The following is a 17,434-nucleotide window of genomic DNA, read 5'->3' as shown; positions in this document are numbered from 1 at the left end:
TCAGAAGCCACTGGCAGATTTCTGGATAGGGCTGCGCTCAGAGTATCCTGCCTTGGCAAATCGCTCTGTTAAGACACTGATGCCCTTTGCAACCATGTATCTATGTGAGAGTGGATTCTCGGCCCTCACTAGCATGTAAACTAAATACAGGCACAGACTGTGTGTGGAAAATGACTTTGAAAAAAACACTGGCGAGTGTGCAGACCCTGGTGCTAGAGGAGGTACTCAGGGGGTACACGTTACATGTTACAGCTACATGTTTCATATTTGTTTTATATATTATATTATTTCAGCATATCAACTTTTATTTGTAAGCAATGCATTTGTTTGTCTGTACAAGGAAAAGTCAGATAAATGTGTTCCCTATCTCTGTGTTCATACTGAAAGAGTCTAGCCAGATGAGCTAGATAGAAACAGACTCATCTCTAATTAGTCCTCTATATAAATAAACTACAGCTACGTCTAATTCCATTTCCTTCCTGAAGAATGACCTCCTTCACTCCCCCTCTGAGATTTAAAACCATCTGATTGGCTCGCCAGCTTCACTCCCCCTCTGAGATTTAAAACCATCTAATTGGCTAGCCAGCTTCACTCCCCTCTCTGAGATTTAAAACCATCTGATTGGCTAGCCAGCTTCACTCCCCCTCTGAGATTTAAATCTGATTGGCTAGCCAGCTTCACTCCCCCTCTGAGATTTAAAACCATCTGATTGGCTAGCCAGCTTCACTCCCCCTCTGAGATTTAAAACCATCTGATTGGCTAGCCAGACAGAGGGACTTAACAACATGTTTTCTATCACCAGTCTAACTTTGAAAACAACGTTGGTTCTGCGTCATTTCAACAACATACAAAAACCCCGTTCAATATGATGATGTTGATTCAGAAAACAAAAGTAAAGGGATTTGGATATTTTTTGTCTCTCAACTTCTAACCTAAATCCAATTAGATTGATTGACATTTGCTGTTGATTTCATATTGAATTTACGTATATATTTACAGTCGTGGCCAAAGGTTTTGAGAAAGACACAAATATTAATTTTCACACTGAAGTTTGCTGCTTCAGTGTCTTTAGATATTTTTGTCAGATGTTAACTATGGAATACTGAAGTATAATTACAAGCATTTCATAAGTGTCAAAGGCTTTTATTGACAATTACATGAAGCAAAGAATCAATATTTGCAGTGTTGACCCTTCTTTTTCAAGACCTCTGCAATCCGCCCTGGCATGCTGTCAATTAACTTATGGGCCACATCCTGACTGATGGCAGCCCATTCTTGCATAATCAATTCTTGAAGTTTGTCAGAATTTGTGGGTTTTTGTTTGTCCACCCGCCTCTTGAGGATGGACAAGTTCTCAATGGGATTAAAGTCTGGGGAGTTTCCTGGTCATGGACCCAAAATATTGTTGTTTTGTTCCCCGAGCCACTTAGTTATCACTTTTGCCTAATGGCAAGGTGCTCCATCATGCTGGAAAAGGCATTGTTCGTCACCAAACTGTTCCTGGATGGCTGGGAGAAGTTGCTCTCGGAGGATGTGTTGGTACCATTCTTTATTCATGGCTGTGTTCTCAGGCAAAATTGTGAGTGAGCCCACTCCCTTGGCTGAGAAGCAACCCCACAAATTAATGGTCTCAGGATGCTTTACTGTTGGCTTGACACAGGACCGATGGTAGCGCTCACCTTGTCTTCTCCGGACAAGCTTTTTTCCGGATGCCCCAAACAATCGGAAAGGGGATTCATCAGAGAAAAGGACTTTACCCCAGTCCTCAGCAGTCCAATCCCTGTACCCTTTGCAGAATATCAGTCTGTCCCTGATGTTTTTCCTGGAGAGAAGTGGCTTCTTTGCTGCCCTTCTTGACACCAGGCCATCCTCCAAAGGTCTTCGCCTCACTGTGCGTGCAGATGCACTCACACCTGCCTGCTGCCATTCCTGAGCAGCTCTGTACTGGTGGTGCCCCGATCCCGCAGCTGAATCAACTTTAGGAGACGGTCCTGGCGCTTGCTGGACCTTCTTGGGCGCCCTGAAGCCTTCTTCACAACAACTGAACCGCTCTCCTTAAAGTTTTTGATGATCCGATAAATAGTTGATTTAGGTGCAATTTTACTGGCAGCAATATCCTTGCCTGTGAAGCCCTTTTTGTGCAAAGCAATGATGACGGCACGTGTTTCCTTGCAGGTAACCATGGTTGACAGAGGAAGAACAATGATTCCAAGCACCACCATCCTTTTGAAGCTTCCAGTCTGTTATTCGAACTCAATCAGCATGACAGAGTGATCTCCAGCCTTGTCCTCGTCAACACTCACACCTGTGTTAACGAGAGAATCACTGACATGATATCAGCTGGACCTTTTGTGGCAGGGCTGGAATGCAGTGGAAATTTTTTTGGGGGATTCAGTTCATTTGCATGGCAAAGAGGGACATTGCAATTAATTGCAATTCATCTGATCACTCTTCATAACATTCTGGAGTATATGCAAATTGGCATCATACAAACTGAGGCAGCAGACTTTGTGAAAATTTATATTTGTGTCATTCTCAAAATATTTTGGCCACGACTGTATATAAATTAGACGTTAAACGGACTTCTATGACCAGTGGGTAGTGAGGTATTTAGGTAGATGCCTCACCTATCACCTCTAACATGACCCCTCCTCCCTGACCCCTGACCTCTTACCTCTGAGTACGGTGCGGCGGTCATCCACACAAGAGGGCCGTGTTTCCTGCTGAGGCTTCTGGGAAGTGTAGTGTACCGACCACTTTTTGTCCTCATCCAGTCTGACAGCTAGAGAGAGAAACGGAGAGAGAGAAAGAAAGAGACAGGGAGGTAGAAGGAGACAGAGAGGTAGAGGGAGACATAAAGGGAGAGAGAGACAGAGAGGTAGAGGGAGACAGAAAGGGAGAGAGAGACAGAGAGGTAGAGGGAGACAGAAAGGGAGAGAGTGATAGAGAGGTAGAGGGAGACAGAGAGGGAGAGAGAGATAGAGAGGTAGAGAGAGAGACAGAGAGGTAGAGAGAGACAGAGAGGTAGAGAGAGACAGAGAGGTAGAGAGGTAGAGAGAGAGAGAGGTAGAGGGAGACAGAGAGGTAGAGGGAGACAGAGAGGTAGAGGGAGACGGAAAGGGAGAGGGAGACAGAGAGGTAGAGAGAGACAGAGAGGTAGAAGGAGACAGAGAGGTAGAGGGAGACAGAGAGGTAGAGAGAGAGACAGAGAGGTAGAGGGAGACAGAGAGGTAGAGAGAGACAGAGAGGTAGAGAGAGAGACAGAGCGGTAGAGGGAGACAGAGAGGTAGAGAGAGACAGAGAGGTAGAGAGAGACAGAGAGGTAGGTAGAGAGAGACAGAGAGGTAGAGAGACAGAGAGGTAGAGGGAGACAGAGAGGTAGAGGGAGACAGAGAGGTAGAGGGAGACAGATGGAAAAAAAGAGAGAGAAAGAAAGATGTTTATTTTCATTCATTACAACACGGACACAGGAAAACATACACACAAACACACAGGATTCCTCCCAAATTACAAACAGTACCATTGTGTGTGTGTGTGTGTGTGTGTGTGTGTGTGTGTGTGTGTGTGTGTGTGTGTGTGTGTGTGTGTGTGTGTGTGTGTGTGTGTGTGTGTGTGTGTGTGTGTGTGTGTGTGTGTGTGTGTGTGTGTGTGTGTGTGACCACAGTAGAGGGAACAGAGGGGATAATACAGCCTAAATATCCATCGGTCTATAATCTACCCCTGTAATATCAACAAGCAGTCTCACGTAAAGCCAGTGTGTCTATGTGTGCTGATGACTCAACACTATACACATCACCTACTACGGCGACTGAAATCACTGCAGCACTTACTAACAAAGAGCTGCTGTTAGTTTCAGAAGGCAAGGAAACAGCTGGTCGTAAATATTTATAAATCTGAAAGCATCGTGTTTAGGACAAATCATTCACTGAAACCTAAACCCTCATTCACTAAACCCTAAACACTCATTCACTAAACCCTAAACCCCTCATTCACTAAACCCTAAACCCTCATTCACTAAACCCTAAACCCTCATTCACTAAACCCTAAACCCTCATTCACTACACCCTAAACCCTCATTCACTGAACCCTAAACCCTCATTCACTAAACCCTAAACCCTCATTCACTTATCCCTAAACCCTCATTCACTACACCCTAAACCCTCATTCACTAAACCATAAACCCTCATTCACTAAACCCTAAACCCTCATTCACTAAATCCTAAACCCCTCATTCACTATACCCTAAACCCTCATTCACTAAACCCTAAACCCCTCATTCACTAAACCCTAAAACCTCATTCACTAAACCCTAAACCCCCATTCACTAAACCCTAAACCCTCATTCACTACACCCTAAACCCTCATTCACTGAACCCTAAACCCTTATTCACTAAACCCTAAAACCTCATTCACTTATCCCTAAACCCTCATTCACTACACCCTAAACCCTCATTCACTAAACCATAAACCCTCATTCACTAAACCCTAAACCCTCATTCACTAAACCCTAAACCCTCATTCACTAAACCCTAAACCCTCATTCATTAAACCCTAAACCCCTCATTCACTTATCCCTAAACCCTCATTCACTAAACCCTAAACCCCTCATTCACTATACCCTAAACCCTCATTCACTAAACCCTAAACCCTCATTCACTAAACCCTAAACCCTCATTCACTAAACCCTAAACCCTCATTCACTAAACCCTGAAACCTCATTCACTAAATCCTAAACCCCTCATTCACTATACCCTAAACCCTCATTCACTAAACCCTAAACCCCTCATTCACTAAACCCTAAAACCCCATTCACTAAACCCTAAACCCTCATTCATAAACCCTAAACCCTCATTCACTAAACCCTAAACCCTCATTCACTAAACCCTAAACCCTCATTCACTAAACCCTAAACCCTCATTCACTATACCCTAAATCTCAATTAAATCTTGTAATAAATAATGTGGAAATTGAGCAAGTTGAGGAGACTAAACTGCTTGGAGTAACCCTAGATTGTAAACTGTCATGGTCAAAACATATTGATACAACAGTAGCTAAGATGGGGAGAAGTCTGTCCATAATAAAGTGCTGCTCTGCCTTAACACTATCAACAAGGCAGGTCCTACAGGCCCTAGTTTCTACCTTAACAGCACTATCAACAAGGCAGGTCCTACAGGCCCGAGTTTCTGCCTTCTTAACAACACTATCAACAAGGCAGGTCCTACAGGCCCTAGTTTCTACCTTCTTAACAACACTATCAACAAGGCAGGTCCTACAGGCCCTAGTTTCTACCTTCTTAACAACACTATCAACAAGGCAGTTCCTACAGGCCCTCATTTCTACCTTCTTAACAACACTATCAACAAGGCAGTTCCTACTGGCCCTCATTTCTACCTTCTTAACAACACTATCAACAAGGCAGTTCCTACAGGCCCTCATTTCTACCTTCTTAACAACACTATCAACAAGGCAGGTCCTACAGGCTCTAGTTTCTACCTTCTTAACAACACTATCAACAAGGCAGGTCCTGCAGGTCCTAGTTTTGTCGTTCCTGGACTACTGTTCAATCGTGTGATCAGGCGCCAGAAAAAAGGGACCTACATTTGGCTCAGAACAGAGCAGCACAGCTGGCCCTTAAATCAAATCAAATCAACATTTATTGGTCACATACACATCGTTAGAAGATGTTGATTTGAGTGTAGCGAAGTATACACAGAGAGCTCATATTAATAATATGCATGTAAATCTCTCCTGGCTCAAAGTGGAGAGATTGACTTCATCACCACCTGTTCTTCTAAGAAGTGTTGACACGTTGAAAGCACCGAGGTGTCTGTTTAAACGACTAGCACACGGCTCAGACACCCATACATACCCCGCAAGACATGCCACCAGAAGGTCTCTTCACAGTCCCCAAGTCCAGAACAGACTATCGGAGGTGCACACTACTACATAGAGCCATGACTACATGGAACTCTATTCCACAGTACTACATAGAGCCATGACTACATGGAACTCTATTCCACAGTACTACATAGAGCCATGACTACATGGAACTCTATTCCACAGTACTACATAGAGACATGACTACATGGAACTCTATTCCACATCAGGTAACTGATGCAAGCAGTATAATTTGATTTAAAGAAAATAGATAAAAATACACCTTATGGAACAACGGGGACTGTGAAGAGACACGCCGGTGCCGTTTCAGATCCAGGAGGGTTTTGTTTTCGTGAGCACGGCCTTATTTCTAATACAGCATATTGGATGACTGTCATTCATGTTCCATTCGCCTGGTTCAATGTAACAGTGATACGTTTAGGCTACTGCATGATACTCTAATTTCTCTATGTTGCTACAACCTAACCTATGAATGAAAGCTTGCAACGTACTGTAGGTGCACACAGGTCGAGAGACAAATTTGAGGTGACAGACAATGACATTCAATACCGCCCTGCATGTAGCTGATAGTGGGTGTAATCTTTAGTCCAGCAGTTGCAAAACAGAGTTCATTTTGGACAAATTCAGGTATGTTTATCCCCCGTTTCCGTTTGCTTACATTTAAGAAACGTTTTTACGGCAGAATCCGACGGAATGAATACACCGCTGATCCCACGTGAACACAGTTCACTTTCATAGCAGTCACATTGTATTCCTTCTGGCATCTACGTTATGCACTCTCCTACTTTCACCTCTTGCCGTCTCTCTCGCTCTCTCTCTCTCTTGCCGTCTCTCTCTCTCTCTCTTGCCGTCTCTCTCTCTCTCTCTCTCTCTCTCTTGCCGTCTCTCTCTCTCTCTCTCTTGCCATCTCTCTCTCTCTCTTGCCGTCTCTCTCTCTTTCTCTTGCCGTCTCTCTCTCTCTCTCTTGCCATCTCTCTCTCTCTCTTGCTGTCTCTCTCTCTCTCTCTTTCTCTCTCTTGCCGTCTCTCTCTCTCTCTCTCTTGCCATCTCTCTCTCTCTCTTGCCGTCTCTCTCTCTTTCTCTTGCCGTCTCTCTCTCTCTCTTTCTCTCTCTTGCCGTCTCTCTCTCTCTCTCTCTTGCCATCTCTCTCTCTCTCTTGCCGTCTCTCTCTCTCTTTCTCTTGCCGTCTCTCTCTCTCTCTCTTGCTCTCTCTCTCTCTCTCTTGCTGTCTCTCTCTCTCTCTTGCCGTCTCTCTCTCTCTCGCTGTCTCTCTCTCTCTCTCTTTCTCTCTCTTGCCGTCTCTCTCTCTCTCTCTCTTGCCGTCTCTCTCTCTCTCTCTTGCCATCTCTCTCTTTCTCTTGCCGTCTCTCTCTCTCTCTCTTGCCATCTCTCTCTCTCTCTTGCCGTCTCTCTCTCTCTCTCTTGCTGTCTTTCTCTCTCTTGCCGTCTCTCTCTCTCTCTCGCTGTCTCTCGCTGTCTCTCTCTCTCTTGCTGTCTCTCTCAATTCAATTCAATTCAATTCAAGGGCTTTATTGGCATGGGAAACATGTGTTAACATTGCCAAAGCAAGTGAGGTAGACAACATACAAAGTGAATATATAAAGTGAAAAACAACAAAAATTAACAGTAAACATTACACATACAACAGTTTCAAAACAGTAAAGACATTACAAATGTCATATTATATATATATATATATATACATATATATATATATATATATACATACACATACATATATATATATATATACATATATATATATATATATATATATATATATATACATACACAATGTACAAATAATTAAAGGACACAAGATAAAATAAATAAGCATAAATATGGGTTGTATTTACAATGGTGTTTGTTCTTCACTGGTTGCCCTTTTCTCGTGGCAACAGGTCACAAATCTTGCTGCTGTGATGGCACACTGTGGAATTTCACCCAGTAGGTATGGGAGTTTTTCAAAATTGGATATGTTTTCGAATTCTTTGTGGATCTGTGTGATCTGGGGGAAATATGTCTCTCTAATATGGTCATACATTGGGCAGGAGGTTAGGAAGTGCAGCTCAGTTTCCACCTCATTTTGTGGGCAGTGAGCACATAGCCTCTCTCTCTCTCGCCGTCTCTCTCTATCTTTCCTTGCTGTCTCTCTCTCTCGCTTGCTGTCTCTCTCTCTCTCTTGCTGTCTCTCTCTCTCTCGCTGTCTCTCTCTATCATTCCTTCGCTTAGGAATTTCAATACACAACACATCAGCTGACCAGGTGAGAAAAAAAGAAAATCTTTGGAGGGAGCTGAAAGTCCGTATTGCCCAGCGACAGCCCCAAAAACCTGAAGGATCTGGAGAAGGTCTGTATGGAGGAGTGGGCCAAAATCCCTGCTGCAGTGTGTGCAAACCTGGTCAAGAACTACAGGAAACGATCTCTGTAATTGCAAACAAAGTTTTCGGTACCAAATATTAAGTTCTGCTTTTCTGATGTATCAAATACTTATGTCATGCAATAAAATGTAAATTAATTATACAATGTGATTTTCTGGATTTCCGTCTCTCACAGTTGAAGTGTACCTATGATTAAAAAAAAATTACAGACCTCTACATGCTTTGTAAGTAGGAAAACCTGCAAATTCGGCAGTGTATCAAATACTTTTTCTCCCCACTGTATATCTAGTGGGTGTAACAATGTTACATGATGTACTATGTTTTATTTTGTTTTATGTGTGATGTAAGTGTCTTAATGTGTTTGGACCCCAGGGGAAGGAGGGGAGGGTGACATGGCTAGGGAGGAAGGGGAGGGAGGGGAGGGAGGGAGGAAGGGGGGGGGTATAGAGGGGGGAAGGGGAGGGAGAAAGGAAGGGGCGGGAAGGAAGAAGGGGAGGTATAGAGGGAGGAAGAGGAGGGAGGAAGGGGAGGGAGAGGAGATGACCTGGCTGGGGAGGGAGGGACCTGGCTTGGGAAGGAGGGAGGGCAGGAGGTTACCTGGCTGGGTAGGGAGGGAGGGAGGGAGGTGACCTCTGCAGAGGGAGGGATTGAGGAATGGGAGGGAGGGGAGGTGACCTGGCTGGGGAGGGAGGGAGCAATTTAGGAAGGGGGGGGAGGAGAGGGGACCTGGCTGGGGAGGGAGGGATTGAGGAATGGGAGGGAGGAGAGGTGACCTAGCTGGGGAGGGAGGGAGAGATTTAGGAATGGGAGGGAGGGGAGGGATTTAGGAAGGGGGGAGGGGACCTAGCTGGGGAGGGAGGGAAGGGATTGAGGAATGGGAGGGAGGGGAGGGGACCTGGCTGGGGAGGGAGGGAAGGGATTGAGGAATGGGAGGGAGGGGAGGGGACCTGGCTGGGGAGGGAGGGGAGGTGGGCTGGCTGCGTAATATATCCATGGCCTGGCATGTGAAACCAACCTCCTTAGAATGAAACACCTCTAACACACACACACTCTTCTGTTTCGCCCTCTCCTCTCAGCACTAGTCAAGGTGACCTAGGAGAAACACTGCACTGAGTGTTGGGGACGTGTGCATACAGCTTCATTCACACACACATACACACACATGCCTGTATTCACACACGTACGCATGCACACACACACACACACACACACACACACACACACACACACACACACACACACACACACACACACACACACACACACACACACACACACACACACACACACACACACACGTGCCTGTAATTCACACACGTACGCATGCACACACACTCTCTCTCTCACACACACAAACAACTGCATCTTGCCTATGCCGCTCTGTACCATCACTCATTCATATATCTTTATGTACATATTCTTTATCCCCTTACACTGTGTATAAGACAGTAGTTTTGGAATTGTTAGTTAGGTTACTCGTTGGTTATTACTGCATTGTCGGAACTAGAAGCACAAGCATTTCGCTACACTCGCATTAACATCTGCTAACCATGTGTATGTGACCAATAACATCTGCTAACCATGTGTATGTGACCAATAACATCTGCTAACCATGTGTATGTGACCAATAACATCTGCTAACCATGTGTATGTGACCAATAACATCTGCTAACCATGTGTATGTGACCAATAACATCTGCTAACCATGTGTATGTGACCAATAGCATCTGCTAACCATGTGTATGTGACCAATAACATCTGCTAACCATGTGTATGTGACCAATAACATCTGCTAACCATGTGTATGTGACCAATAACATCTGCTAACCATGTGTATGTGACCAATAACATCTGCTAACCATGTGTATGTGACCAATAACATCTGCTAACCGTGTGTATGTGACCAATAACATCTGCTAACCATGTGTATGTGACCAATAACATCTGCTAACCATGTGTATGTGACCAATAACATCTGCTAACCATGTGTATGTGACCAATAACATCTGCTAACCATGTGTATGTGACCAATAACATCTGCTAACCGTGTGTATGTGACCAATAACATCTGCTAACCATGTGTATGTGACCAATAACATCTGCTAACCATGTGTATGTGACCAATAACATCTGCTAACCGTGTGTATGTGACCAATAACATCTGCTAACCGTGTGTATGTGACCAATAACATCTGCTAACCATGTGTATGTGACCAATAGCATCTGCTAACCGTGTGTATGTGACCAATAGCATCTGCTAACCATGTGTATGTGACCAATAACATCTGCTAACCATGTGTATGTGACCAATAGCATCTGCTAACCGTGTGTATGTGACCAATAACATTTGATTTGAAGCCTCCAGCATCTTCTTTGCATGTTGTCCTGCAGCTCCTCTGGACCATCGAGGTCACTACAAGCCTCTGAATCTGAAGTTGAGTAATTCAGATTCAGACATATCTCACTCCCTCCTCACACACATGCTCTCATCTCATCACAGTCTCACACGAATTAGGTCTCACACGAATTAGGTCTCACACGAATTAGGTCTCACAGTCTCACACAAATTAGGTCTCACAGTCTCACACTAATTAGGTCTCACAGTCTCACACTAATTAGGTCTCACAAACATCACATTTAGAAGGTTAAGGTTTTTGGTAGGGTAAAATATTACGTTTAGGAAGTCACTGCGAAGGGTTAACGTTTGGGATAGGGAAAATAAGTAAATAAATAAATACAAATGACTAACACTGGGATCAAACAGTCAACCAGCCAGGACACCAGTGATACAAGTCAAATTTCGACGTCCATCCATGTGTGACGTCCCATCGCGGAAACCGGACAATAGGGGCATCAGTTAGCACTGCCACTGGTGCAAAAGGGTGTCATGTTTTAAAGATGAGTTTTAAAGCCTATTCAAAACCGTAACCCTTACCTTAACCATTCTGAGATGATGCTTAACCTTAAGGGTGTCATGTTTGAACCCAGAGATAGAGCGTTTATGTTTTTGTTTTAAGCCAATCCCAAACCTTAATCATCCGGAGTTAATGCCTAAACCTTAAACATTTAAAAACGAACTTCGAAATATGACGTTTGAGAAAAAATGGAAGAATGTCTAATACTGATCTGGTGAGACTGTGTGAGCTACTTGGGAATTTACACCCAAGTTTTCTAGTGGCCTGTCAAGAAGGCGTTAACTGACGTCCTCAGGACATGGATAGACGTCCAATTTTCGAAGTCACTGTTGAGCGATCTGCCTGCTCACAGAGACAAACCCCTATAACACACCCCTGATCTGCCTGCTCACAGAGACAAACCCCTATAACACACCCCTGATCTGCCTGCTCACAGAGACAAACCCCGAACACACCCCTGATCTGCCTGCTCACAGAGACAAACCCCTATAACACACCCCTGATCTGCCTGCTCACAGAGACAAACCCTATAACACACCCCTGATCTGCCTGCTCACAGAGACAAACCCCTAACACACCCCTGATCTGCCTGCTCACAGAGACAAACCCCTATAACACACCCCTGATCTGCCTGCTCACAGAGACAAACCCCTAACACACCCCTGATCTGCCTGCTCACAGAGACAAACCCCTAACACACCCCTGATCTGCCTGCTCACAGAGACAAACCCCTATAACACACCCCTGATCTGCCTGCTCACAGAGACAAACCCTAACACACCCCTGATCTGCCTGCTCACAGAGACAAACCCCTATAACACACCCCTGATCTGCCTGCTCACAGAGACAAACCCCTAACACACCCCTGATCTGCCTGCTCACAGAGACAAACCCCTATAACACACCCCTGATCTGCCTGCTCACAGAGACAAACCCCTATAACACCCCTGATCTGCCTGCTCACAGAGACAAACCCTATAACACCCCTGATCTGCCTGCTCACAGAGACAAACCCCTATAACACACCCCTGATCTGCCTGCTCACAGAGACAAACCCCTATAACACACCCCTGATCTGCCTGCTCACAGAGACAAACCCCTATAACACACCCCTGATCTGCCTGCTCACAGAGACAAACCCCTATAACACACCCCTGATCTGCCTGCTCACAGAGACAAACCCCTATAACACACCCTGATCTGCCTGCTCACAGAGACAAACCCCTATAACACACCCCTGATCTGCCTGCTCACAGAGACAAACCCCTATAACACACCCCTGATCTGCCTGCTCACAGAGACAAGACCCTATAACACACCCCTGATCTGCCTGCTCACAGAGACAAACCCCTATAACACCCCCTGATCTGCCTGCTCACAGAGACAAACCCTATAACACACCCCTGATCTGCCTGCTCACAGAGACAAACCCCTATAACACACCCCTGATCTGCCTGCTCACAGAGACAAACCCCTATAACACACCCCTGATCTGCCTGCTCACAGAGACAAACCCCTATAACACACCCCTGTCACAGAACAGTCACACAGTGTCTTACCGCTGTGGCTCCTGTTGAAGTACTTCAGGACAGACTTGAGAGCCAAGCTGATGAACACCATGACTGAGGCTGAGGTGTGATGTGTGTGTTATCACAGGGATGGATGAAAAGGACTCCCGGTCGCTCCTCTATTAGAGGTGTGGCGAGAAAAAAAGAGGAGGAGGAGGTGGAGAGGAGGATGTGCTGTGAAGAGATCGAGGTAAAGCACTGCCACGCGACTCACACTGCACCACTCTTCTCCTCCCTCCGTCCGTCCCTCCCTCCCTCCCTCGCTCCATCCCTCCCTCCGGCCCTCCCTCCCTCCCTCCCTCACTCCGTCCCTCCCTCTGTCCGTCCGTCCCTCCCTTCCTCCCTCCCTCCCTCCCTCATCCCTCCGTCCCATTCTACCCTCCCTCTCCCCACCCATTCTACCCTCCCTCTCCCCACCCATTCTACCCTCCCTCTCCCTCTCCCCACCCATTCTACCCTCCCTCTCCCTCTCCCCACCCATTCTACCCTCTCTCTCCCCACCCATTCTACCCTCCTCCTCTCTCTCCCCACCCATTCTACCCTCCCTCTCCCTCTCCCCACCTATTCTACCCTCCATCTCCCTCTCCCCACCCATTCTACCCTCCCTCTCCCTCTCCCCACCCATTCTACCCTCCCTCTCCCCACCCATTCTACCCTCCTCTCCCCACCCATTCTACCCTCCCTCTCCCCACCCATTCTACCCTCCCTCTCCCCACCCATTCTACCCTCCCTCTCCCTCTCCCCACCCATTCTACCCTCTCTCTCCCAACCCATTCTACCCTCCCTCTCCCTCTCCCCACCCATTCTACCCTCCCCTCTCCTCTCCCCACCTATTCTACCCTCCCTCTCCCTCTCCCCACCCATTCTACCCTCCCTCTCCTCTCCCCACCCATTCTACCCTCCCTCTCCCCACCCATTCTACCCTCCTCTCCCCACCCATTCTACCCTCCCTCTCCCCACCCATTCTACCCTCCTCTCCCTCTCCCCACCCATTCTACCCTCCCTCTCCCCACCCATTCTACCCTCCTCTCCCCACCCATTCTACCCTCCCTCTCCCCACCCATTCTACCCTCCCTCTCCCTCTCCCCACCCCTTCTACCCTCCCTCTCCCTCTCCCCACCCATTCTACCCTCTCTCTCCCCACCCATTCTACCCTCCCTCTCCCTCTCCCCACCCATTCTACCCCTCTCTCCCCACCCATTCTACCCTCCCTCTCCCCACCCATTCCACCCTCCCTCTCCCTCTCCCCACCCATTCTACCCTCCCTCTCCCCACCCATTCTACCCTCCCTCTCCCTCTCCCCACCCATTCTACCCTCCCTCTCCCTCTCCCCACCCATTCTACCCTCCCTCTCCCTCTCCCCTCCCATTCTACCCTCTCTCTCCCCACCCATTCTACCCTCCCTCTCTCTCCCCACCCATTCTACCCTCCCTCTCCCTCTCCCCACCTATTCTACCCTCCCTCTCCCTCTCCCCACCCATTCTACCCTCCCTCTCCTCTCCCCACCCATTCTACCCTCCCTCTCCCCACCCATTCTACCCTCCCTCTCCCCACCCATTCTACCCTCCCTCTCCCCACCCATTCTACCCTCCCTCTCCTCTCCCCACCCATTCTACCCTCCCTCTCCCTCTCCCCACCCATTCTACCCTCTCTCTCCCAACCCATTCTACCCTCCCTCTCCCTCTCCCCACCCATTCTACCCTCCCTCTCCCTCTCCCCACCCATTCTACCCTCCCTCTCCCTCTCCCCACCCATTCTACCCTCCCTCTCCCCACCCATTCTACCCTCCCTCTCCCCACCCCTTCTACCCTCCCTCTCCCCACCCATTCTACCCTCCCTCTCCCCACCCATTCTACCCTCCCTCTCCCTCTCCCCACCCATTCTACCCTCCCTCTCCCCACCCATTCTACCCTCCCTCTCCCCACCCATTCTACCCTCCCTCTCCCCACCCATTCTACCCTCCCTCTCCCTCTCCCCACCCATTCTACCCTCCCTCTCCTCTCCCCACCCATTCTACCCTCTCTCTCCCCACCCATTCTACCCTCCCTCTCCCTCTCCCCACCCATTCTACCCTCTCTCTCCCCACCCATTCTACCCTCCCTCTCCCCACCCATTCCACCCTCCCTCTCCTCTCCCCACCCATTCTACCCTCCCTCTCCCCACCCATTCTACCCTCCCTCTCCCCACCCATTCTACCCTCCCTCCCCCACCCATTCTACCCTCCCTCTCCCTCTCCCCACCTATTCTACCCTCCCTCTCCCCACCCATTCTACCCTCCCTCTCTCCACCCATTCTACCCTCCCTCTCCCCACCCATTCTACCCTCCCTCTCCCCACCCATTCTACCCTCCCTCTCCCCACCCATTCTATCCTTCCTCTCCCCACCCATTCTACCCTCCCTCTCCCCACCCATTCTATCCTCCCTCTCCCCACCCATTCTATCCTTCCTCTCCCCACCCATTCTATCCTCCCTCTCCCCACCCATTCTAGCCTCCCTCTCCCTCTCCCCACCCATTCTACCCTCCCTCTCCCCACCCATTCTATCCTCCCTCTCCCCACCCATTCTATCCTCCCTCTCCCCACCCATTCTATCCTCCCTCACCCCACCCATTCTACCCTCCCTCTCCCCACCCATTCTACCCTCCCTCTCCCCACCCATTCTACCTCCCTCTCCCCACCCATTCTACCCTCCCTCTCCCCACCCATTCTACCCTCCCTCTCCCCACCCATTCTACCCTCCCTCTCCCCACCCATTCTACCCTCCCTCTCCCCACCCATTCTAGCCTCCCTCTCCCTCTCCCCACCCATTCTACCCTCCCTCTCCCCACCCATTCTACCCTCCCTCTCCCCACCCATTCTATCCTCCCTCTCCCCACCCATTCTATCCTCCCTCTCCCCACCCATTCTATCCTTCCTCTCCCCACCCATTCTATCCTCCCTCTCCCCACCCATTCTACCCTCCTCTCCCCAACCATTCTATCCTCCCTCTCCCCACCCATTCTATCCTCCTCTCCCCACCCATTCTACCCTCCCTCTCCCCACCCATTCTAGCCTCCTCTCCTCTCCCCACCCATTCTACCCTCCTCTCCGCACCCATTCTATCCTTCCTCTCCCCACCCATTCTATCCTCCCTCTCCCCACCCATTCTATCCTTCCTCTCCCCACCCATTCTATCCTCCCTCTCCCCACCCATTCTAGCCTCCCTCTCCCTCTCACCACCCATTCTACCCTCCCTCTCCCCACCCATTCTACCTCCCTCTCCGCACCCATTCTATCCTTCCTCTCCCCACCCATTCTAACTCCGTCTCCCCACCCATTCTATCCTTCCTCTCCCCACCCATTCTATCCTTCCTCTCCCCACCCATTCTACCTCCCTCTCCCCACCCATTCTATCCTCCCTCTCCCCACCCATTCTACCTCCTCTCCCCACCCATTCTATCCTCCTCTCCCCACCCATTCTACCTCCCTCTCCCCACCCATTCTATCCTTCCTCTCCCCACCCGTTCTATCCTTCCTCTCCCCACCCATTCTATCCTTCCTCTCCCCACCCGTTCTACCTCCCTCTCCCCACCCATTCTACCCTCCTCTCCCCACCCATTCTTCCCTCCCTCTCCCCACCCATTCTACCCTCCCTCTCCCCACCCATTCTACCCTCCCTCTCCCCACCCATTCTACCCTCCCTCTCCCCACCCATTCTATCCTCCCTCTCCCCACCCATTCTATCCTCCCTCTCCCCACCCATTCTATCCTCCTCTCCCCACCCATTCTATCATCCCTCTCCCCACCCATTCTATCCTCCCTCTCCCCACCCATTCTATCCTCCTCTCCCCACCCATTCTACCTCCCTCTCCCCACCCATTCTACCCTCCCTCTCCCCACCCATTCTACCCTCCTCTCCCTCTCCCCACCCATTCTATCCTCCCTCTCCGCCCCTTCTACCCTCCCTCTCCACACCCATTCTACCCTCCCTCTCCCTCTCCCCACCCATTCTATCCTCCCTCTCCCCACCCATTCTACCTCCCTCTCCCCACCCATTCTATCCTCCCTCTCCCCACCCATTCTACCCTCCCTCTCCCCACCCATTCTACTCTCCCTCTCCCCACCCATTCTATCCTCCCTCTCCCCACCCATTCTACCTCCCTCTCCCCACCCATTCTATCCTCCCTCTCCCCACCCATTCTACCTCCCTCTCCCCACCCATTCTATCCTTCCTCTCCCCACCCGTTCTATCCTTCCTCTCCCCACCCATTCTAGCCTCCCTCTCCCTCTCCCCACCCATTCTACCCTCCCTCTCCGCACCCATTCTATCCTTCCTCTCCCCACCCATTCTATCCTCCCTCTCCCCACCCATTCTATCCTCCCTCTCCCCACCCATTCTAGCCTCCCTCTCCCTCTCACCACCCATTCTACCCTCCCTCTCCCCACCCATTCTACCTCCCTCTCCGCACCCATTCTATCCTTCCTCTCCCCACCCATTCTAACTCCGTCTCCCCACCCATTCTATCCTTCCTCTCCCCACCCATTCTATCCTTCCTCTCCCCACCCATTCTACCTCCCTCTCCCCACCCATTCTATCCTCCCTCTCCCCACCCATTCTACCTCCCTCTCCCCACCCATTCTATCCTCCCTCTCCCCACCCATTCTACCCTCCCTCTCCCCACCCATTCTATCCTC

General features: G+C 49.2%; 1 protein-coding gene across 1 annotated transcript in view; it reads right to left on the bottom strand.

Moving 5' to 3' along the window:
* LOC127915628 (uncharacterized) overlaps positions 1-17,434 on the bottom strand; it is a 65,453-nt gene that overhangs the window by 35,877 nt on the left and 12,142 nt on the right. Inside the window, exon 2 of the mRNA XM_052495849.1 lies at positions 2,675-2,782. Coding sequence (XP_052351809.1) covers positions 2,675-2,782 — 108 coding nt within the window. The remainder of the gene's footprint in view (positions 1-2,674; positions 2,783-17,434) is intronic.

This window comes from Oncorhynchus keta, chromosome 35 (genome assembly GCF_023373465.1).
Source record: "Oncorhynchus keta strain PuntledgeMale-10-30-2019 chromosome 35, Oket_V2, whole genome shotgun sequence".
Classification (NCBI taxonomy): Eukaryota; Metazoa; Chordata; class Actinopteri; order Salmoniformes; family Salmonidae; genus Oncorhynchus; species Oncorhynchus keta.
Note: the sequence above shows the minus strand (reverse complement) of the source record. Positions and strands in the feature narration are given on the sequence as shown.